This window comes from Lepidochelys kempii, chromosome 1, assembly GCF_965140285.1.
Source record: "Lepidochelys kempii isolate rLepKem1 chromosome 1, rLepKem1.hap1, whole genome shotgun sequence".
Taxonomy (NCBI): domain Eukaryota; kingdom Metazoa; phylum Chordata; order Testudines; family Cheloniidae; genus Lepidochelys; species Lepidochelys kempii.
This window is the reverse complement of record NC_136380.1, coordinates 117,719,237-117,742,058: the sequence shown is the minus strand read 5'-3', so window position 1 is coordinate 117,742,058 and position 22,822 is coordinate 117,719,237. Positions and strand designations below refer to the sequence as shown.

Below are 22,822 nucleotides of genomic sequence, written 5' to 3'. Positions count from 1 at the left end.
TTATCTGTCACTTATTTTTGGTTGTTAATCAAAGTGAATCATACAATGCCTTTTATTGACCAAGTGCAGCTCTGTCCTTTTCTGCCAGATGTTTGTGGGGAAGGGTGCACTGGAATTAGCCAGCAGGCTTATTACATTATAATCCAAAGGCTCTAAAAAGTTGATTTAAGTGTTGCACATAGTGATTAATAATGAATGCAGTGTTGTTTAAGAAGTATATTTATTTCTGGTTAGCAGAGACCACATCTGATAGGCACTGGTTACCAAAACAATTTCTGTATCTACTACGTGATAAATCCTATGCAGTGGGAGGTGCCTTGAAATGAGGTTACATATCTTGTTCCTACAGGCATGAATTGCAGAAGCAAGTTTATAAAGTTTCCACTAATCTCTGGCATGTGCTGTAATAGAGGAATCAAAGTGGAGGACAAGACACACTGACTCAGTTGATTCTCTCCATTCTGAATTGTCCAACTGGTAGGTTCAATTTCTATATTATAATTTAAATGTAATTCAGTGTGTGATGGAGAGTCAAAATAAAGAGCACACAAAAAATAATTCATGTAGGAAACTGAACATTCTGTGGGATCCATTCCTTTAGCATGAATAATTGTATAATCTCATTTACAAGATTCTTTATTTGTGATGTAAACAATGTTGAGTAAAAGAAAAGTGAGGGACTCCAAGTTTGTGTAGAATACAGGTAACTTTGGAACTAAAATGAATGACCTCCCTTGAAAGGAGGTTCAGTTTGAAACTAACATTTTTCCTTCAGTTTCCTGAGCTGAACATTTGTTTACAATTCAAAGATATGAATGATGCTTCTTGTGTGCAAATGGTTTTTGCAGCACTGTATTTTCCATGTTGATATACCTGCCTGTTTCAAAACACTGCATTACTACACTATGTACAGCAATATGTACAGCACAATAATTAAAAACTGTTATATTTTAATGTTGGGCTTGCTGAACTATACAGTTACAGTTTTGACTAATGTGGAAGGTACTGATTCCCTTGAGAGCTATTCCTGGCACTAAGTCCAATGCTATGCTCATTATTTTAAAGCATCATTTGCTGTCAGAGTGAAAGCATTGTGTATTGCTAAAGGTGTGAAAATAACATCTGAAAGATGAATGGGTGCTCATTATGAAGGCTTCTAAGATTTCTTCACATTATGGGTATCAGCTGGCATTTTATATCAACGTCATAAAACATTGTGAATGAGTAAATTACTATAGTATTAATTGTCAGTTTTTGCTAGTGTGAAGTGTATGCATGTTATGTTTAGTAATATTTGTAAACAATATTATAAATAATATCAGTTATGTATTGCCAATATGCAAGTTTGGAAAACAGCTGATAATTGTGTTTGTTAACACAGCTGTATTTGGGGGAGGAAAATTACTTTGGTAGACAACTATTCTTTATAATATAATAACTAGACCCTGAGCACTCTCACTGCCTGTGAAATCAAAGACAGCTGCTGCCACTTGGCACCTTACAGGGTCTGACATGTCTATTCAGAGAAATATACGACATTGGAAGGCATTCCTGTGTGTTCAGACTTTGGATATACAAAGTCTCCTTCACATGGGTAAAGGTTTGGAGAACTGAGCCCATAAAGGTATATCTCTTCCCTCAGACCTCGGAACTTATTATCAGGGTCGAAGGAAAGTTGCAGTAAAGCTGTTGGAGAATTACAGGAAAAGCTATTTTATCTAGAAAATTGACATTTTTGGCAGGATATTATGGAAATAAATCTACTGAGTAAGTGGTTTTCCAGGAAACTGTTAGGTAGTTTTTACTTTAAACATATTGTACGTTCCAAATATATCTGCAAAAGTTGGGGGTGGGGGATCATATTCCCCTGTAAATATACAATACTGTCACATAGCCTGAATCCTACATCACACTATTTTAAGAGATTCCACAAATGTTTGAGGGTCCAAAGTCAGGCTGCCCCTGTCCCTCAGCCAAGATACAGGAGTCATTTGCCCATTCTTGCCATTCTGGAACCATGGGCCTGTCTCCTCGCACCTTGTATTTTGTGCAAACACTTGTGCCCAGTGGATGTAACATGTTACTAAATGAAAATGGTAGCATTTTACATCTGCTTTGTTCTCACACTTTACATGATTGTAAATGATAGCACAAGGTATAAGGTATTGGAGAACCAGGTCCATATTGCCAGGTCCATCAGTGTGTCTAAACAGTGCTAATCTCTGATCCAGCTTTTGTTGAGGTCATTTGTAGATTTGCCATTGACTTCAATGGAAAATGGAAGCAGAATCAAGTTTTGTTTTTTTGAATTCCTGAAAAAAGTGTGTTTGAAAAACATACTTCTCTAATTATAGCTCAACATGTGCTGTACATGAATCAAGATCCTGCTGAAAACTGATGCCAAGGCACATACAAGGAGTTTTATGAATGTAGTGATACGGTGCAGTGAAGAAGCAACACAGTGGCTAAAATTATTTGGGGAGAATTTACCCGTGCAATGCGACTATTTTGCACCCACTCTGCTGGTGCAAATTGATCACAAACCCAAAAGCCTCTCCAAGAATTACCCTTGGAACAAGGGGCCTCCTTTGCAATCTAGTTGTCACATCTGGTTCCATGTGACCCCTGACGCTGCTGATATGCCAGTTCCAAGTCCTGGCCAGTGCACAAATTAGGGCATCTGCGAGTTGTGCCTTCGCTCCCCTCTCAGTCCTGTTGACTCTGGCTTGGTTATCTTTTGTTTGGATAATGTTGGCATTCAAGTCGTGTTCCACTAGTGTGAAGTGGGCTTTGAAGTTAAACTCTTAATGTGAACAAGGAAGTGCAGCAAGCCTATGGACTTGTCTGCACTACAGAGTCTTTGCCAGGACAGTAATGTCAGCAAAGGACACTAGTGTAGATGCAGTATATGCTGGCAAAAGAAGATCTTTTGCTGTCAGAGCTTCACCACCTGCTCAGATGATATTAGCTATGCTTACAAAGCACTATTCTAGCAGTATAACTGCATCTCCACCAGGAGTTTTGCTGGTATAGCGGTATTGGCTGGGGTGAGTGATTTTTTTTCACACTCCTACCCAACATAGTTATGGCAGCAAAGCTTCGAAGTGTAGACCAAGTCCTGGTTAACTCTTTTCTGTTACAGCATTATGTGTCCAGAGACAGAATTTTTGCAAGGCAAATATTCCTTAATTTATATAAAAGAAAGCTTAGAGTTTTTTAGTAAATGGCCTATGCTACCTCTCAAAAATTGAGAGTTGTGAGTGCTCATGAATTTCCATTAAGCTTCAAACCCTACCTTCTACCTATGGCATATCAACCTCTTGTTGCTTGCTTGCCCGCACACGCACACACACACACACACACATCACCATCTTGTCACACACATATCACCCTCTTGTCACTCTCTCTCTCCCACACATACTCTCTCTCTCTTTCCGAAATTGGAAAGAGAGTTTGAGTTTGGACAATTTCTTAATCCAGGTAATATGTGCAGTTATTAGAAAGCAGATTGCTGATCATCTGTGGTGGCCTTTAACCTTAATCTCATCTCAAGCTCTTTCCAGCTCTGGAATGCTCTCTGGTGATTTGCTGCCTTCTCATGGCATGCCAGATTTCTAGCCAGATTTTTTCAGTCCTTTTGTTCCTGTAGAACCCAATGTGGCTGGAACATTAGACTGGAAGAGTTTGCAACAAAAACAGTATGCAGCATTCTGGGTTTTTGAGTACATAAGCCATGGCCTCTCCACTTTGTCACCATTGGGGATTTCACACCAGTAATGTGTTGGATGAAAACGTCTATTTTCATTGTCTTTGGGGAACATGAAGTTTTTCACTTGCTGTGGCCCATGCAGTACAAGGAAGTCCCTCAGGCTACTGCTCAAGTCGGTCCAGAGTCCTGGATCATCTAGACTTAAGGAACTAAACTCAGGAGCAGCTGTTTCTTGCACCTCCACCACACTCTTCTCTGATCTACACTTTTCTTCAGGAATGTGCATGGTTACATTCATTTGAGATGGAGAGATGGATGCTGCAGTAGCTGCCAGGTCACCTGCACTCTGACTAACTGGAAGATCAGGCATCTCCTCACCACTCACATCCTCACTGGGGCCGGAAGGCTCACTCTGAACATTTGTGTCTATGTATCTCAGGAGAGCTCCTTCCTGCTTAGATAGAAAAGCTTCCTTTGCTTTCTTTCTTTTTCTGAATGCTGCCCCAGAGCAGTGTTTTCTTCTTTCACTCATGACTGCTGATCTGTTCCAGCTATAGTGGCTCTCAACACCAGGGCCGGCTCCAGACACCAGCGAACCAAGCAGGTGCTTGGGGCGGCAAATGTAAAGGGGTGGCAGGATGTTGGGCTCTGGGACGGCAATCCGCCCTCGGCAGCGGCAGGAATTTGGCTGCCGCTCCGTTACAGCGTGTTTCGCGCTCAGCGGCAATTCGACGGCCACACCATTGCTCCGCCTCCGTGTTCAGTGGCAAGGTGGTTTTGTTTTTTTTTCCCCACTTGGGGTGGCAAAAACGCTGGAGCCGGCCCTGCTCAACACTCAATTGAAGGGGACAAATAAGCAGGCTGGTAGCAGGGCCTGAGTGAGGGATGATATCAGCGTCTTAAGGGCCTAACTGGCTCCTACTACTTCAGTTGACTCCTCAAGTGGGTTCAGGGAAGCAGCAGGAAACAGAAAGCTCCCTGAGAAGCTGGTGTAAATCAGTCCAGGCTCCTGGGGGTGCTAGAGAGGTACGTAAGAGGCTCCTCCTCCTCTCTCTCTCTCTCCCTGCAGCTCCTGCTGCTTTGTTATTCCCTCTCACCTTTTCTCCTGCCTGCCTGTTCTGTCTTTTGTGCCCTCCTTCCTCCAGCACAGCACTCCACCATCTCTGTGCATCTAGAGCAGAGAGAATACATATGCACCAGCAGCAGACACAATTTTCTACACTCTGGGTCCTAGTGGCACCCCCGAACAGTCTGGCACCTGAGGCGGCCGCCTCAGTTCGCCGCATGGTAGTAAAGACAGTGTACTTAACACGTGCAGTATGTTACTTACCTCTTTTCCAATATCGTTCATGCTTTCTTTATCTCCAAGCTCAGTTGTTGTAATTCACTCCGAATTAGGGTTCTCTTGAAAACTGATCTGCAACAGATGCAAGATGTGGCTTCCCAATTATATTATGACATAACTTGAAATTGTTGTGACATGTCATATTATGCAGTACTATTACTGGATATGTCACAAAAATGGTAAAATAAAAATAAAATACAAGGTAAATGTTGAAAGCAAAATTTTATTTTGAAATGAAGTTTTTAAATTTTCCAAAACAGAGGGTTTTTTTGGCATATCTGTTTTGTAGGAAATTTCAAAAATCTCAAATGAAATGTCAAATTTTCTTACAAAACAGAAATGCTGAATACGGTAAACTGTTACGGCTGCTTAGTTTAGCTGGATTGTACTTATTCTGTCTTCTGAGATGTTGTCTGGATTCTTCTTCCTAGTGTATGTGCAATGTGCCTCAGGTAGCACGTGACCAGGATTCATCACTGAATTTGGTCCACTGGTTGGATCATCAGCTTCCCTGCACTGGGCCAGGCACTGATGGGGAGTGCGACATAAATGCTGATCCATGCCCTCCGTGTGTGGATTGAGCTAGGGAAAGGCTATATTTGCAAATCTCCATAAACGAATACCAATTACACCATTTTTTCCCTAATAAAGTATTTTGCTGGGGAAGTGCTGAGCCATGCTGCTCAGTGTGAATTCTAGCAGGCATTGTGAAGTCTCCGGAACTTTCTGGTACTGTATGTAATGGGAGTATGTCTGCTGCTACACCCATTAAGAGGGTGCAGTGTGCACTCCCTTCCTTGCACATCTGTTTGGGCCATGTCTTCACCTCCTCTTTGGCTTCCTTAATGTCATTAATGGCACGAATCCTGCACGGTTCTTGTGCTTAGGTGATTGCAAGGGTTGAGGCTGACACCACCCTGCATGAGGAACACAAGATTTGGAGGCTTCTTATGCCTTCCCTGCTATTATGCATTTGTGCATGGGGTTGAGTGCAATCTTGGCCTTCATTAGAATACAGAGATATTTCTCATGCTTGCATAAGCCAAGAATTGTTCAACAGCTTTTGCTCAAACTTTTGGAACAAATTCACCTTTTAGCAAAGACCAAGCTCGGGAAAAATCAGCAAAAATGAATAATTTTTTCATAAACATAAGAACGGCCATCCTGGGTCAGACCAAAGGTCCATCTAGCCCAGTATCCTGTCTTCTGACTGTGGCCAATGCCAGGTGCTTCAGAGGGAATGAACAGAACAAGCAATCACTGAGTGATCCATCCCCCATCATCCACTCCCAGCTTCTGGCAAACAGAGGCTAGGAACACTGCTGTGAGCAACTAACACTGTAATGGCAGCGTCAACATAATCTAACTCTCGTATTAGTTTATGAGGCAAATGCTATAAATCATGCTGCAGAACTAGCACACTATACAGTCAGCAGCCCGTATGACTCAGTTTATCATCCCACTGTACTGTTATCTCTTAATCGATGTGCACCTTTATCTGTACTGCAGCGATAGTACTGTGGATGCAGTAAGAGAGCACTCTGCAAAATCCCACTCTTTCTTTTTATTTCTTGATTTAGAACCGTGATGGGCCTTCTGCACTTGATCCTGCTATCTACTTTCCTCTCAGTTTCCATGACATCAGAATTATGTAAGTCTCATGTTACAAATATGTGACTGTCTCTTCTACAGAAATAGCTTGAAAGTCCCCAAATAATGGACACTTTACTTAAAAGTAGCTGGCTTAGTTCAAGCCACCAACCACAGTTTAAAATTAGTCCCAGATAGTATTACCTCAGGTTATTAAAATACATCAACCACTGCCCGCCTCTGAGATATTAAACTAAGGGTCTTCACTAGCAACATTAACGTGCTGCTTTAACATGGCTGTGTAGCCGCGGCACCAGCGCTCTGAGAGAGCTCTTCCAGCGCTACAAAAAACCCACCCCCATAAGAAGAGTAGCTCCCAGCACTGGGAGTGCCGCTGTCTACACTGCCACTTTACAGTGCTAAAACTTGCAGCGCTCAGGGGGGTGTTTTTTCACGCCCCTCAGCGAGAAAGTTGCAGTGCTGTAAAATGGCAGCGTAGACAAGGCCTAAGCTTCCTTTGTCTGCTTCTGGTAGCTATGCAGGTGGAAGGTAAAGGTGCTTTATGAAAGGATAACTGGTATTCTAGGCCCCCATTCAACAAAATCACCTAAGCACATGGTTACGTTTCACTGAAGTCAAGCATATGTTTAAGTGCTTTGCTATACTGGAGGCCTAGCTAACATTTCCTCTCTCATTAAAGGTGATTTTTAATGCACATTGCTGTGTGAGATGTTGGCTAAATGCAAACATGACTGCCACGCTTTCGTAGGCCGGGCCCGCCACCCTTATTTATGTTAGTAGTCCCTTCTGCTTCAATGTGACCACGCAAGTAAGGGCTCCTGGATTGTCTCTACAGCCACCATCTACCAGTGTAATATTATTTAGACCTTACATATCTCTCCTATCTAACTCACTGAATTGCATGTTGATTCGGACAGTGTGAATATGAAAGCAGCTATATAAAACATATTTCCGATTATAGGTTTCCATATGTGTAGGTTTACATATCAATCCCAATTTACAAATGAATTCAATTTATTTAAAAGCTAAATTCTGCTTAAAGTTGCACCAAGATAAGCTGCCTTGACTTCAATGGGTTTAGATCAAGTCCCTAGTCTCCTTTATAACTAGGCTTGGCAGAATTTGATTTAAATTTTTTTTTGACAGATATTTCAGTGTTTATTTTTAAGCATTTTTTCAATCTTTATCAATTTAAATTTTAACATTTGTGAGAAATTATGTGGGGGTCACATAATTGTTTAATGACAGCAGATGTTAAGCTTCAAAAAGTTAAAGCTTTTAACCATTAAAATACAAATTTTCAACATCACATCTGAATGTATACAAAGTAAACATCTTTAAATCAAACTCTCAAGCAGCATTTTTCGTACTTTGTAAATTTTAATTGTTATTGATGGAAGTAGTTTTTGCTGGTTTGTGTGTATATGGTGAGATCAACATTCACTGATACTTACCAATAAAAAGCTAATCCTTCCAAACCTATTTATAACCTTTCTCCTCCTCCTTTGTCTTTTTAAATGCTTCCATTTTAAATGCGTTCCTCCTTAGGCCAGGCAATGCTGTCACATCCTGATACTCCTGACACTTACCACTTCCCTTAAGTAGCTTTTGGGAAGGCAGTATTTCTAGCCTGACAGTAAGTGTCTTTTCTGCCAGAGGAATTTTCTCCATAGTTCCATCCGGCTACCTCTTCTCTTTCTTGACTCCTCTCTTGTTTTCCCTCTCCTCCATCAGGTTGTCTAACCCCCACTCCCACTAATTCTCTCTCATCTCTCTTTTCCCCAATGTGTATGTAATTTTGAGACCCGAGTGTCTATCTCAGAGCAGCTGTTTCAGCATTTGGGTGCTCACACTGGTGCATAGCCAACTAAATAATCAATTTTCAGTATCTATGTACCTAAACTGTGACATAGGACTGGAAGAGATCTCCTGGGTCATGGTGGTCTCCAGTCTTCTGATATCTCAGACAACCCTGTCATATAATCCCATTCATAAGTGCATCAAGCTTCATCCTAAATCTAGTTAGGTTGTTTTCCCCCAGTACTACTGTCGGGAGACTCTTCTAGAATATCTCTCCTCCTCCTCCCTCTAATTTCCATCCTACATTTATTCATGACGATTTTATGCCCAGTCTGAGCATTCAAATATTGAAGTCGCCACTCTAGTTTGAAAATTGGGTGCAGTGTCTTTCCCCAATTTCCTGTCTCAATTTCTCCATTTGTTTTCCTTAACTTCTCATTTTATCCTGCTTCCCCAATTTCTCCTCTAATCACTCCCACTATTTTCCTCTCTTTTCATCTCTCCACCAGATTCTGGTATCCCCTCTCCTGTCCTTCTGGTTTCTTTTTCTTATTCTCCTACTTCCCTGGAACTTCCAGAACATTCTGCATTTTTGGCATGTATCCCTGATGGGGTGTGTATACAATCTTCCTTCTTCTACTGGTCCCTGTATAAACGTTTCCCTTTAGAACCTCCTGCCTATGTTGTATTTACAGGCACCTAGATGACAATACAGTAACTCCTCACTTAACGTTGTAGTTATGTTCCTGAAAAATGCGACTTTAAGTGAAAAGATGTTAAGCGAATCCAATTTCCCCATAAGAATTAATGTAAATGGGGGAGGGGGGTTAGGTTTCAGGGAAATTTTTTTTTTGCCAGACAAAAGGCAGTATATACATTTTAAACAATTTTAAACAAGCAATTTAATACAGGTATAAGTTTTAAACAATTTTAAAGAAACAATTTAATACTACAATCATCATTGCTGAGTATGAAGCAATGGGAGGTGCCCCCGCCTTACCCCACACAGGCACAGCCCACTGGCACTGCAGACAATGAGGCAGGCAAGGAGGCTGAAGGTGCCGTAGGCTAGGAGAAGCACGGTGCGCAGCAGCAACGGCAGCTTCCCCTACTGTGCAAGCACCAGGGGCGGGGGCTCAACCCTCGCCCCCCCCATTCTACCCCTTCCCCCCAAACCCCCACCCTTAACCCACCTCTTCTCCCTCCCACCTCCTTCCCCTTTACACCGTGTCCTTGCTCCTCTCCCCTCCCCCCCCTGCCTCCTGAACACCGCAAACCAACTGATTGCCCCACAGGTTTAAGTCCCTGCTCTGAATCAGGCAGAGCAGGGATTTTAACCTGAAAACCAATATATTGCCACAAAAATTTTCAATTTCACTGAATTTTCCGATGAACAATTCCTGACCTTACTTTTGACTATTTGATTCTGGTATAATTCTGGACTTCCCTCTGTCTCACGTAGTGCTTATTAGTTCTATAAATAACTTATTACATCATTCATGAAAAGAAAAATTTAGAAGGAATTAAAAATTGAATAGGACTAAATTAACCCCTGTGCTGACTCCAGAAAGTCTGCTGTTGCCAGTGTTCCATAGTTTAACTATGAGAGTAAGAATCAGTGTCCTTATATGTTTGTTACTTCATGGAGCTGCTAATCAATTAACTAAAACCATAAAGCAATCCTATTGTCCACTATAATGTGCTCTGGTAATTTAGTTTCATACGAAATCCAGCCTAAATTCCTTTTTCTAGCTCACAGGAAACATGTTGCACTAGCAAATGCAATCTGAACTTGAAGTAAAGCATTTGTAACAATGGGTATGTTGTATACTCATATGTTAATGAGAAGAGTATGTCACTTTGGATTTGCACTTATGTACTAAAAGCTAGTCCACACCTGAAAACTGCATTAATTCAACTTAAAACTGATTTAGTTAAACTGATGCAACCCCCTGTGTGGTTACTCTTATATCACCTTAAACCTGGTTTATAACAGCTGAGTTTCCACCTGGTGCAACTAACATAAGCCAGGTATAAACTGATATAGGAGTGGCTCCCTCTCCAAGTTGCACCAGTTTAACTAACTCGGTTTAAAATTAGTTAAACAGGTACAATTTTGCATGTAGACCCGGTCTAAATTATACCTCAGCATACTGTTCCATGAAGAGTGTCTCAAGATATGATGCATTAATGATCATACAACAGCACGACTCCTTCTGAAATTTTATTGCATTTTCCGATTAAAAATGTGTAAAATATCGGATACTCACAGGGTGAAATTCTGGCCCCTTTGAAGTCAGTGTCTAAACTCCTATTGACTTTAATGGGGCTAGGATTTTACCCATAGTTTTGCCATGTATTTTTTCTCCAGCCAGGATTGGGAACTTTTTATTTTCTTCTTTTCCAGTTCATGCAATGGAAGACGAAGCTTTGGTTGTAAAATGTCCCCAAGACTGTCAAAATAGGACCGTCAGATGGTATCACACACAAACTAACCAGCTCATTCCTGCAGAAGAGGGTGGACGGATACATTCCTCTGGGCGATTTCTTTGGTTTCTGCCAACATCAAAAGAGGACTCGGGAAACTACACTTGTGTTACATGCTAGTAAGCAGAACACTGAAAAATGCAAGTTTCAAGGCTATAATAAGCACAGATGTCTGTTTTAGTTAGATGGACAGTTATAATCCCAATCTGTATAATCTCACTTATTTTCATGGTATCCATTTGAATCCCTGAAACTTTTATATACCAATTGCTATTTTTATGTGGCCATTTCCCCCACATCTTTTAACTGCAAGAGAAATACAGTATCACGTGCATACGTATAAAGCAAAAATAATATTCAGTAGAAATTGTAGGTTATTTCTAGCTAATCCCTAGAAGTATTCCACAGCCCTCTGTGTCTGATCTGTTTTTATTTTTATTTTTTTAAGTTATAATTATAAGAAACAGTACACTGTGAGTGTGATGGTGTATCCACACAAGCAAGGAATTTGTTTCCCAAGTCAGATACGTTATCCAAATGATACCGGAACGTTAACTTCTGGAAGAATTGTTTGCCCTACGATTGACAATTATGAGAATGCTACTATTGTCAAGTGGTATAAGGTAAATAAAAACACTAACAACATCAATGAAAATCAGATTATTATTCCAAGTTACGTACAGCCATGTGATGAAAGTGTCTTATTTTTCAGGACTGCAAAGCTCTCCAAGGACCACGTGAAAAATATTTAATGGGAGAGAAGTATCTTTTTATTAAACATCCCCAAAAAACTGACGAAGGATATTATACTTGCCATTTTACCTACACGCACAATGCAAATGTATATAATGTATCAGCGACAAGACCCTTTATAATTAAAGGTAAGATGGTCATATTGCTGCTTAATAAGATAAGGATCACTACCTGCCTTGCTACAACAAAGTGAATTTTGTGTGTATCATTAAAGAGAAAAAAGTTCTCCACTAGTTTGTTGCTTCTTGATGATGAAGCTTGTGACCAGCTGCTTACAACAGATTTTTGTGGGTGGAGAAGGTTGAGATACAGACCCAGGTTGGGCTCCATCTCGTAATAATCTCTTTGCCTACCAACACTGCCTTGGCCCTGAACTGTGCTTTCTGACCACATTAAATCTCCCAGCAGCAGCCTCTGACAACATTGGCTGTTGGATGTGATGATAAAGTTGCTGTTCTTGGGGCTATTCTGGCTGTGCTCGTTTCTGGAGGCAAGAACTTGCTTCCTTGGTTCCCTCAGTGGAGTGCCACAAGGTTCCATTCTGTCCCCTTTGCTGTTTGGTGAGTATATGACAGACAGCTCAGACAAGATTGAGGTGATGAATATAAACAGAGGGAAACGTTTTGAGTTTTGTTGATGTGTTTTGAATTTAGTAGATGCATGAGACTTCATTATTTTGAAAGTGTATGGGCCTCTCATGAGACAGGAGTGGAATTTGGGGTACACTTTTGATTGCTATCTTATCAAGGGGGCCCAGTGTTGTGACCATGGTCAAGGACAGAGCTGACTGGACAACAATTCCATTTTGCAGCCACATTTGAGGTTTTGAATTTGTTTTGGTTTTGATCCTCATTGGAATGTGGCGTGATTTTTTTTCCTTTCTTCCTCTGAAGCATAAGAGATGGCCACAGCTGAGGGTGGGACACTGGAGAGGGAGGACAGGTGCTCTGAGATGGTACCAAGCATTCTCTCCTCTCTCAGGTGCTTGGCTGGTGGGTCTTGCTCACATGCTCAAGGTCTAACTGATTGTTATATGTAGGATCTGAAAAGAATTTTCCCCCAGGTCAGCATGGCAGCACAAATGGGCAGATTGTTTCTCCAGCACCAGGCCTGGTTCACTTGCAATGATCATCGGGCATATCTCACTTAACTAACTCCCTGCAACTGCACTGGTGCACCTCAGTCCCTCGTGTTTTCTGATTATGACACACAATCACTTAGACAGTCGAGGTAGGTAAGGTAAAATATTTTATTGGTCCAACTTCTGTTGGTGAGAGAGACCAGCTTTTGAGCCACACAGAGCTCTTCTTCAAGTCTGGGAAAGGTACTCCCAGCTTCAGCAAAATGCAAGGTGGAACAGATTGTTTAGCATAAGTAGTTAGCACCTATTCTGAGGGACCATTCCAGGTACATTCACTACATACCCACAATCCTTTTGGGCGTAGTAAGGCCCCAGATGGTCCCGGTGCAAGAATAGATTAGGGACCCCTTCCTAATTCTGGCACCTTAGAGACTAACCAATTTATTAGAGCATAAGCTTTCGTGAGCTACAGCTCACTTCCTCAGATGCATATCGTGGAAACCGCAGCAGGCTTTATATATACACAGAGAATATGAAACAATACCTCCTCCCACCCCACTGTCCTGCTGGTAATAGCTTATCTAAAGTGATCATCAGGTGGGCCATTTCCAGCACAAATCCAGGTTTTCTCACCCTCCACCCCCCCACACAAATTCACTCTCCTGCTGGTGATAGCCCATCCAAAGTGACAACTCTTTACACAATGTGCATGACAATCAAGTTGGGCTATTTCCTGCACAAATCCAGGTTTTCTCACATCCCCCCCACCCCCATACACACACAAACTCACTCTCCTGCTGGTAATAGCTCATCCAAACTGACCACTCTTCAAGTTTAAATCCAAGTTAAACCAGAACATCTGGGGGGGGGGTAGGGAAAAACAAGAGGAAACAGGCTACCTTGCATAATGACTTAGCCACTCCCAGTCTCTATTTAAGCCTAAATTAATAGTATCCAATTTGCAAATGAATTCCAATTCAGCAGTTTCTCGCTGGAGTCTGGATTTGAAGTTTTTTTGTTTTAAGATAGCGACCTTCATGTCTGTGATTGCGTGACCAGAGAGATTGAAGTGTTCTCCGACTGGTTTATGAATGTTATAATTCTTGACATCTGATTTGTGTCCATTTATTCTTTTACGTAGAGACTGTCCAGTTTGACCAATGTACATGGCAGAGGGGCATTGCTGGCACATGATGGCATATATCACATTGGTGGATGTGCAGGTGAACGAGCCTCTGATAGTGTGGCTGATGTTATTAGGCCCTGTGATGGTGTCCCCTGAATAGATATGTGGGCACAATTGGCAACGGGCTTTGTTGCAAGGATAAGTTCCTGGGTTAGTGGTTCTGTTGTGTGGTATGTGGTTGTTGGTGAGTATTTGCTTCAGGTTGCGGGGCTGTCTGTAGGCAAGGACTGGCCTGTCTCCCAAGATTTGTGAGAGTGTTGGGTCATCCTTTAGGATAGGTTGTAGATCCTTAATAATGCGTTGGAGGGGTTTTAGTTGGGGGCTGAAGGTGACGGCTAGTGGCATTCTGTTATTTTCTCCACTAGCCGTCACCTTCAGCTAAGTCATTATGCAAGGTAGCCTGTTTCCTCTTGTTTTTCCCTACCCCCTCCCCCTCCAGATGTTCTGGTTTAACTTGGATTTAAACTTGAAGAGTGGTCAGTTTGGATGAGCTATTACCAGCAGGAGAGTGAGTTTGTGTGTGTATGGGGGTGGGGGGGATGTGAGAAAACCTGGATTTGTGCAGGAAATAGCCCAACTTGATTGTCATGCACATTGTGTAAAGAGTTGTCACTTTGGATGGGCTATCACCAGCAGGAGAGTGAATTTGTGTGGGGGGGTGGAGGGTGAGAAAACCTGGATTTGTGCTGGAAATGGCCCACCTGATGATCACTTTAGATAAGCTATTACCAGCAGGACAGTGGGGTGGGAGGAGGTATTGTTTCATATTCTCTGTGTATATATAAAGCCTGCTGCAGTTTCCACGATATGCATCTGAGGAAGTGAGCTGTAGCTCACGAAAGCTTATGCTCTAATAAATTGGTTAGTCTCTAAGGTGCCACAAGTACTCCTTTTCTTTTTGCGAATACAGACTAACACGGCTGTTACTCTGAAACCTTCCTAATTCTGCAATCTAAAATTTTGCTTACTTTTATCTTTTGGAAAATCAAAACATATCCAACTTATCCATAAATACACAAACACAATATGCAGACTATGTCTACACATTTTTGCAAGCTATCTACACTTTATTTACACATTTGTACAAAATTTTTACTTGTAGTACAGTGCTAAATTTTATAGTGCAGGAGCCCTGCAGAGATGATCTCATGTTGGTAGTTCTTGTGTGTGATGTCACCGTAAGATACAGCACCTATATTTTAAACCTAACATTTTACCAGTAAATAGAGGCTAATGGAAGATCTGTGCAAGAACAATTCTGAGACTTCCCACATTAGTAATAAATACACATATTGTATCAACATAAACCACACATAACTCAGTTTTGATATGCCAAAATTTAAACTAACAAACCACACCCAGAGCAGGCATGCAGTTAGTCAAAAAGCCCAAGAGCTTTAGTCAATATTGTGTTACTCCAGATTCAAGCTGGTGCATCTCTACTGGAACTAAAGGAATGGAGTTATTATGCTTCTGTCAAAGGGGAGGAATGCAATGGGGAATTAAGCCCCAAATCCTTCACCCACAATTTTGCCAAGGAAACACTTGGCATTTGCACACGAAAAGCATTTGCTTTGCATTTGCCAATCACATAGCTGTGCATTAAATGTAAGTAAGTGTTATCACCAATTTCCAGACGACTCCTGAAAATGTGGTCTCTGCGTCCCAGAAACCAAACACCAGGATCCATGCTGCCATTCAGTCAGAAAACCAAAGCCTAGTATAACAACAACTGCCTCTTCAGCACTTTTCAAAGTTCACGATTCCTACTTCATTTTCCATTACTGTCTAAGTAAGGCCCTTAAGGTAAAGCTGTTTCCATACAATAAAAATGTTACCTGACCTAGATAAAAAGCCATCTTCCACCAATATCTGTAACATCTTCTATGGACTTCTAAAATATACTCACTAGTCAGATAAGGTTTGATTCTATCCCAGATGGGGCAAGATTTACTGGTATGCTTCAGCTACTTTCGGGCTGCTCCAGAAACCCAGTTTAGCTGGCTGATCAAACCAGGTTGATGATGGTTTTCCATTGTCAAAATGTTGCACAGGAGCTGGAGTGCACCAGTGAATTTAGACTAGTTAGGAGAAACACACATTCTAACAGTGAAAACCGATTAATTCTCATCAGGGCTCGCTCCTCATCTCCCCCCTGAAATCTCTTCCTCAGCCTCCTCAGCCTCCACCCCCTGAGGCAGGGGTGCCCCATCCCCTGAAACCCTTCCCCTGGGCCTGCTCAGCTCATCCACAGTGGGAACCTCCACACCCCGCTCCCATCCCAGCCTGCACCCTCTGCCTGGCCCCCAGCAACCTCCAGTCTGCTCTCCCATACCTTCCCGGTTGAGCTCCTCACTGTTGAAGTAGCCACCACTGTGGCCTCTGCCGGGGCAGCAGACCCTACGGGGGATGGGCACTGAGCAGCAGGTGTGGACAGGGTGCAATGTGAAGCTTCAGCAGTGCTCGCAGTGCCACCAGGATTAGCTCCAAGCTGCTCAGCATCTGAGCCATGGCCACAGCTGCAATCTTACCCACTCTGGGGATGGGGAGCCCATGGGGAGGAGGTGGGAATGCTTCTCGAGTGACCCAGCTGGGGGCTGCTTACTACTCCTCAGAGTCCCCACCAGTTGGTAGTCAGCTGCCTAATCTGCCTATGTGTAGACTGTGGCATAACTACAATGGTGCCTAAGGTAAGGGGCCCCCATAACCTTAAGGGCCCTAGCACGACTGCACCATATGCATCATTGTAGCTAAACCACTGCTTGAGGGTTTAGTGTGCTGATCTAATTCTGGTTGTTGGGCTTGGTGTAGGGGTGGCTGGGTGGCGTTGGTGGCCTGTGATATACAGGAGGTCAGACTAGATCGGCATGGCCAACCTGTGGTTCCAGAGCCACATGCAGCTCTTCAGAAGTTAACATGCAGCTCCTTGCATAGGCACCGACTCCAGGGCTGGAGCTACAGGCGCCAACTTTCCAATGTGCCGGGGGGTGCTCACTGCTCAACCCCTGGCTCTGCCACAGGCCCTGCCCCCACTGCACCCCTTCCCGCCCTCTCTCCCTCCCTCCCAAAGCCTTCTGCACACCACAAAACAGCTGATTGGGAGGTGTGGGGAGGGAGGGGGAGGCATTGATTGGCAGGACTGCCAGTGGGCAGGAGGCTCTGAGAGTGGGAAGGTAGGGGAAGCTGATAGGGTGGTGGGGCTGCTGACCTATTACTGTGGCTCTTTGGCAATGTACATTGGTAAATTCTGGCTCCTTCTCAGGCTCAGGTTGGTCACCCCTGGGCTAGATGATCTTTGGCCTTAAATTCTGTGAAAGCTGGAGTCAGGGGTATGCAGCTGTATACAGGTTGTGCCCACACACTGGAAAATGTGGACCTATAAATATGTCAGTAGCATTATTACTGAATTGCCAACTACCCCAAAGGACAAGTGCCATCACTGCTAAAAGGTCAAGGAAAAGGAATCTACCAAGCTGAAGTGATGGGCAATGGTCCCTTGCTCAACTGCCTGAGGGAATTCCCCATCCTGTCTTTAAAAAAGATTTAAATGTTACTAAAGAGCGATGTAAACAGGTGAGAAAACATGACAGCACATAACTAATTTTTCTTCTCCACCAACTAGCTAAAGCAACATGCTTTAGAAAAATATTCTTTCTTCTTTCCCCTTGTTTATGAGTATTGATGTAAAAATGCAACACAAATTAATAAACAACCTTTGCATTTCATACAAATATGCAGATTTTCCAAAGGATGTTGTCTTGGGAGTAAAATCAGATAATTCTAGTAAATATATGGACCACTGGTGTTCTGGTGTTAGCTTGCATTTCTGCTTCTGCAGTGCTAAAAGGTTAGCATGGCAAACTAGAATGATAATGTGGTAAGGCTGTCTAACACTTGCTTTCCTTTTACCTTAATTTCAGTATGCCCTTCACCTATACCTCCCCGAATTCAATATCCAGCAGACAATGCTGTAATAAAAGTGGAGTGTGGTATGTATCAACTTCTTATCTTAATAATTTTTAAATGACGTTCTGCTGTGGGTTGCCTAACTTGGGATTGATAACAATATTATTGATAGAATTCTTCACCTTGAGGTTACTAGACTTCCATAGTGACAGAAATTTATTTCCATTTAGTGGGTTATTTGGAGAGAGGCCAAGGAAAGATCATGTAAACTGAGCTCTCATCTCACTACTAGACATATTGCTTCCTAATCATAGTTTGGGTGCATTGGGCAGAGTGTGAGGATAGATTGCGTTGCCTTCTGTGCTAAAGGATTTCATTTTTCCAGGTTGTCAGTTTAGCACCTTTTGTGCAGAGCAGCGGGTTCTGTCTGGGTTCTCTGCTCAGTGTCCCCATTTGGTTCCCTTGTTTTAAACCTATGATCTACACTCCTATTCCTGCTCCCCCACCCCGCTATTATTTGTCCCCTGGATTTAGTTGATCCCAGTTCCTGTGGCTGCTCCCTTGATTAAGGGGATGGACCTTTAGTTCGAGGTGGTTCTGTCCACCTTTCCAGGACATCAGACAGACCTTTTGCAAGCACTTTAATTTACTTAAAGAAATAAAATATTCTAAACTCTTTGCTATAATGAATCTATAATTCCCTATTTGCAGGAATGTTAGAATTCCTCTCTCTCCCTTGCACATTACCAGTTTATGCCATGAAGTGTAAGATTTGTTAACCTTATTTTCGGCCTTGCCAACACAAACTTGCACAGATATAATTAAATCAGTTTTAATTCACATCTTCCATTATTTGGTGCAAGTCAGTACAACTCTTATTTTGGAATTTTGCTTGTGTCAAGGATTATTTACAAAATTCCCACTGACTTTTGTTTAGGTTCTCCTGTGGACATTAGCTGTAGAGCCCTTCTGGGGATTGGGAAGCAAAATATAGCCGTTGTTACATGGGAGGTTAATGAAATCAAAGCTGAAGATCTCGATACTTCAAGGTTTCGTGAAGACCGTCAATTGTAAGCATCATGTGAAATAATTTTCATATTTTGCAAGCTGTGTCTATCCATTAACAACTAAAAATAACAACTTTCTCTACTAGTTTTATGGGACGTGACTGGGAATACTATGGAGAGTCCATTTTAAATATTGAGGAAGTAAAGGAAGAGGATTTTCTGTCGAATTTCACATGTGTAGCACTAAATGAAATAGAACATGTAAAGCTCACGGTGACATTACAGCTCAAAGTGCCTTGTAAGGGTAAGGTACCTTTCAATTTTCATACAGTTTGAAGAATCAGAAACATGTGGTTGTTTGTTTCAGTTGGCAAAAGTAAAATAAAAAAGTACCATCCCTCCCACTGCCACCCGACATGGTCAAACTATACAACGTATATATACTATACAACTGTATATTCACGTGCTATAATATGGAGAGTTTTGTTGGTGGACTTGTGGAGATCTGATCTTGAAGCTTTAGGATAAAATCCTGGCAAAATTCCCATTGACTTTGCTAGGGTCAGGATTTCACCCTCAGAGTCTAGTGTTCTGAGGTAGGGGTTCTCAACCTTTTCTTTCTGAGCCCCTCCCCCCCCCCCCGCAACATACTATAAAAACTCCCAAGGCCTACTTGTGCCACAACAACTGGTTTTCTGCATATAAAAGCCAGGGCCAGCATTAGGGGGTAGCAAGCAGGGTAATTGCCTGGGGCCCCATGCCACAGGGCCTCCCACAAAGCTACTTTGCTCAGGCTTTGCGTCAGCCCTGGGTGGTGGGGCTCAGGGCCCCAGGCTTCAGCCCCATGCTGTGGGGCTTTGGCTTTCTGCCCTGGACCCTAGCGAGCCTAACACTGTCCCTGCTTGGTGGACCCCCTGAAACCTGCTTGTGGTCCCCACAGAGGGCCCCGGACGCCTGGTTGACAACCACTGCTCTGAGGGATAGGATGCTGTTCAGTGTAAGTGTGGAGTGTTGCATGTATAGTGTAAATGAGAGGTTCAAAATGACATGCAGGGGATCCAATTCTGCGTTCATGAGCATGTCGCTGCCAAATCACTCCTTCCTTGTGGCGAGATTAACCTGCCTTGAATCTATGCAAAGCAACCACTTGCCCATGTGCTTAGCACAACAGCCCTGTGCAGCCTGCCGTGCACCACAGAAGGACCCCAGGATCTAGATCTGAGTCACAGATCAGCGGGCGGCATAGCTCTGACACGAGTCTCCGTTTCTCTTATCAGCAGTGTTCAACTACTCTTTTTATCGCTTTTTGAAAAGAAACTATTGCTGCTAGTGCAGGACCAAGTCAGGAAACACAAAATCTTCAAAATCTTAAAAAAAGAAGTTGAAGGTTGAGCTGCCAGTTCTTGTAGAGCCAAAGGACTGCCCTTTCCCTCTATGCTCTTCTAGTCAGGTTCTTATGTCACCCTCATCACTGCGCACCTTCCAGAAGTGAAGTAAGCGATGTGACTCGCATTCTCTCCCCAAGGGAGAATTGTGTGCGCTATGGTTTGTTTTGGTAGGGTGTTACTTTGGGGGTGGTTGTTTTTTTCATGTACAGGCTGCTCAACGTGTATGTGAGAGAAGGCAGGTTGAAGAAGTGCACCATGCACTTGGAGCAGATGACTGTGAGGTTTGGGATGGTCCTTCGCTCCTGGGGGAGTTTGTTCCCCAGACCAGCCCCTAGGAAAGTTCTATGTCCTGAACTTGATGAGCTTGAAATTTTTATAACAGAAAGTTCCATTGTGCCTGAGGAGCAGAGCTTTTAATTATGGTCTCCATTCCAGAGCTTTGGGTGGTCTTTTAGGCTACATCTACATTACACATCACTGGCGGCGACATGTAGAGTATGCGTAGCTGCACATCGCATTGAATAGCACACCATATCCACACTATGGCGTGTAGCTACATATGTCAGCGAAAGGCTCTGGTAGAGGGGAGGCAGCGGGAAAGCCTTTAGCAGCTCCGCACTACAAGAGCCTTTCGCTGCGGTGAAGCACCTCTCCCCGCCAGAACCTTTCTCCGCTGCCAGAGTTTTTCCCTGTGGTGGGGCAAAGGCTCTGGCTGTGGGGCACTGTCAGAGATTTTCCCTGCTGCCTGGAGTCTTTCCTTGTGGCATGGAACTGCTGGAGCCTTTCTCCACTGCTGGACCCCATACCCACTGCTGGAGTATTTTCCCGGGTTGGAGAAGGGCTCCAGAAGTGGGGAGGCCGCGGGCACTACACAGCTAAAAATAGCAGTGTAGATGGGGAGGCATGGGTTGAGGAAGTAGAGAGCTGTGTAAGTTATGCATTCAGGTTCATACCCACAGCCTTCAGATCTGTCTTTACTCACCTAAGCTGTGCCTCACCATCTACCCTGCGATTTATACCTGTGCTCTGGGGACTATGCATGTATGTACACTACACCCCACCAGAAGAAGAGTGCAGTGTAGACACACCCTTAGATATGCTAAGCGCAGGGCACTGAGTGCCTTGGAGATCGGACCTTGGCCTTGACTTGATAATCTCTGGGAAGCAGCATAAAGAACGGGTTTGATATGCTCATGTTAGGGAAAAAGGGTTTCCCTCCCGTCTAGGGTTGGGAGGGTAGCCTTCCCTGGACTTCTGTATTAGCCAAACAAACACAGAGTCAGGACTCTTAGATAAAATGAGGCACTTTAATGCTAGCAAGTACGACAGCTGAAGGGCTCACCAATTCCTACTCAGAGGAATATGGCGAAGCCCCCAACAAAGAACAGAGATGAGCTTTTATAGCCTGGTTCAACATACAGTGTGATATCTCTTCCAGTTCAAACCGGTTAACCCAGTCTGTTTGAAGTTCTGGGGTAGGTATGAACATGGAGGCTTATCTGTATAAGGAATTCTTTCCCGAAAACGGGGAGTACAGGTTACACACAGTTCACATTCCTTCTACCCATAACCTTAGAGAGAAGACAGATAAGCATAGAAAGAAGACAGAAGCCTAGCTTTACATGATTATAGGGTTGTTTTCTGGTTCTTTTCTTTATCAGTTCCCCCCTTTGAGCCTGAAGATAATTATCTTACATGGCTCATTATTCATTGTTTAACATGTTCATATGCTTTTCATCTTGGTTAACACCACCCTTTCTTATATATATTATCTTTGCTGGGCTCATGGCTTTGGTACATACCCGGTGGAAGAGGGCACAACAACTGGACACACAGCAGAACAGCAGACCCACAATCATAAGGAATCCCACTCCATACACAAACAAGGTTTTTAGCCATCCAAAGTTAGGCAACCAGCTGGTGAGCCAGCCCCATAAGTCAAAGCCCACACTGGGAGAAATATAGGCCTGCTCATGAAAGAAGGCTGACACGTTTGCAATTATATTAGTATCCGTGACTATGTGTCCGCTTTGATTCACATAAAGGCAGCATGTGGCATTGAGAAATGTGCACACCCCTCCCTGCGCACTTAAAAGCTGATCCAAGGCCAACCTGTTTTGCATACTGTAGCGAGCTAGTGAGCTTATTTCTTCTTGTAAGGCTTGGATTGCATCTCGAGTGGCGTTAGTAAATATTTCTATTTCGGCTGACATATTTTTTAGAGCGTATTCAAGTTGGCCCACCCCCACCCACGGAAAAAGAATACGGAAGGCTCGCATGCCTGCACTGCCTTCCTCGACAATAGGATTATAACTGGTATCTCGACGGGTTCGTCGAGTTGTGTCTTTGATTTCTATTAAGTCTCTACGATGCATCCCTGCTGGCCAGGCAAAGGCCACCGTGCATCTTCCTAACCACTTTGGGGGCAAGGTTTTTCCTGCCCAAGTACCATATACCCACCATAAATGGTGATCTCCTAATACTATGCTATAGTTGCCTTTATTGCCCCCTGAGTTCTGAGAAACGTCCTGCAATCGTCCCACCAGGGA

At 43.2% G+C, this 22,822-nt stretch overlaps 1 protein-coding gene across 1 annotated transcript in view; it reads left to right on the top strand.

Moving 5' to 3' along the window:
* The first annotated feature begins 425 nt into the window (after positions 1 to 425).
* IL1RL1 (interleukin 1 receptor like 1) overlaps positions 426 to 22,822 on the top strand; it is a 44,359-nt gene continuing 21,962 nt past the window's right edge. Inside the window, exons 1-8 of the mRNA XM_073327534.2 lie at positions 426 to 477; positions 6,635 to 6,705; positions 10,873 to 11,071; positions 11,401 to 11,575; positions 11,665 to 11,833; positions 17,893 to 17,961; positions 18,816 to 18,948; positions 19,032 to 19,189. Coding sequence (XP_073183635.1) covers positions 6,642 to 6,705; positions 10,873 to 11,071; positions 11,401 to 11,575; positions 11,665 to 11,833; positions 17,893 to 17,961; positions 18,816 to 18,948; positions 19,032 to 19,189 — 967 coding nt within the window. The 5' untranslated portion in view covers positions 426 to 477; positions 6,635 to 6,641. The remainder of the gene's footprint in view (positions 478 to 6,634; positions 6,706 to 10,872; positions 11,072 to 11,400; positions 11,576 to 11,664; positions 11,834 to 17,892; positions 17,962 to 18,815; positions 18,949 to 19,031; positions 19,190 to 22,822) is intronic.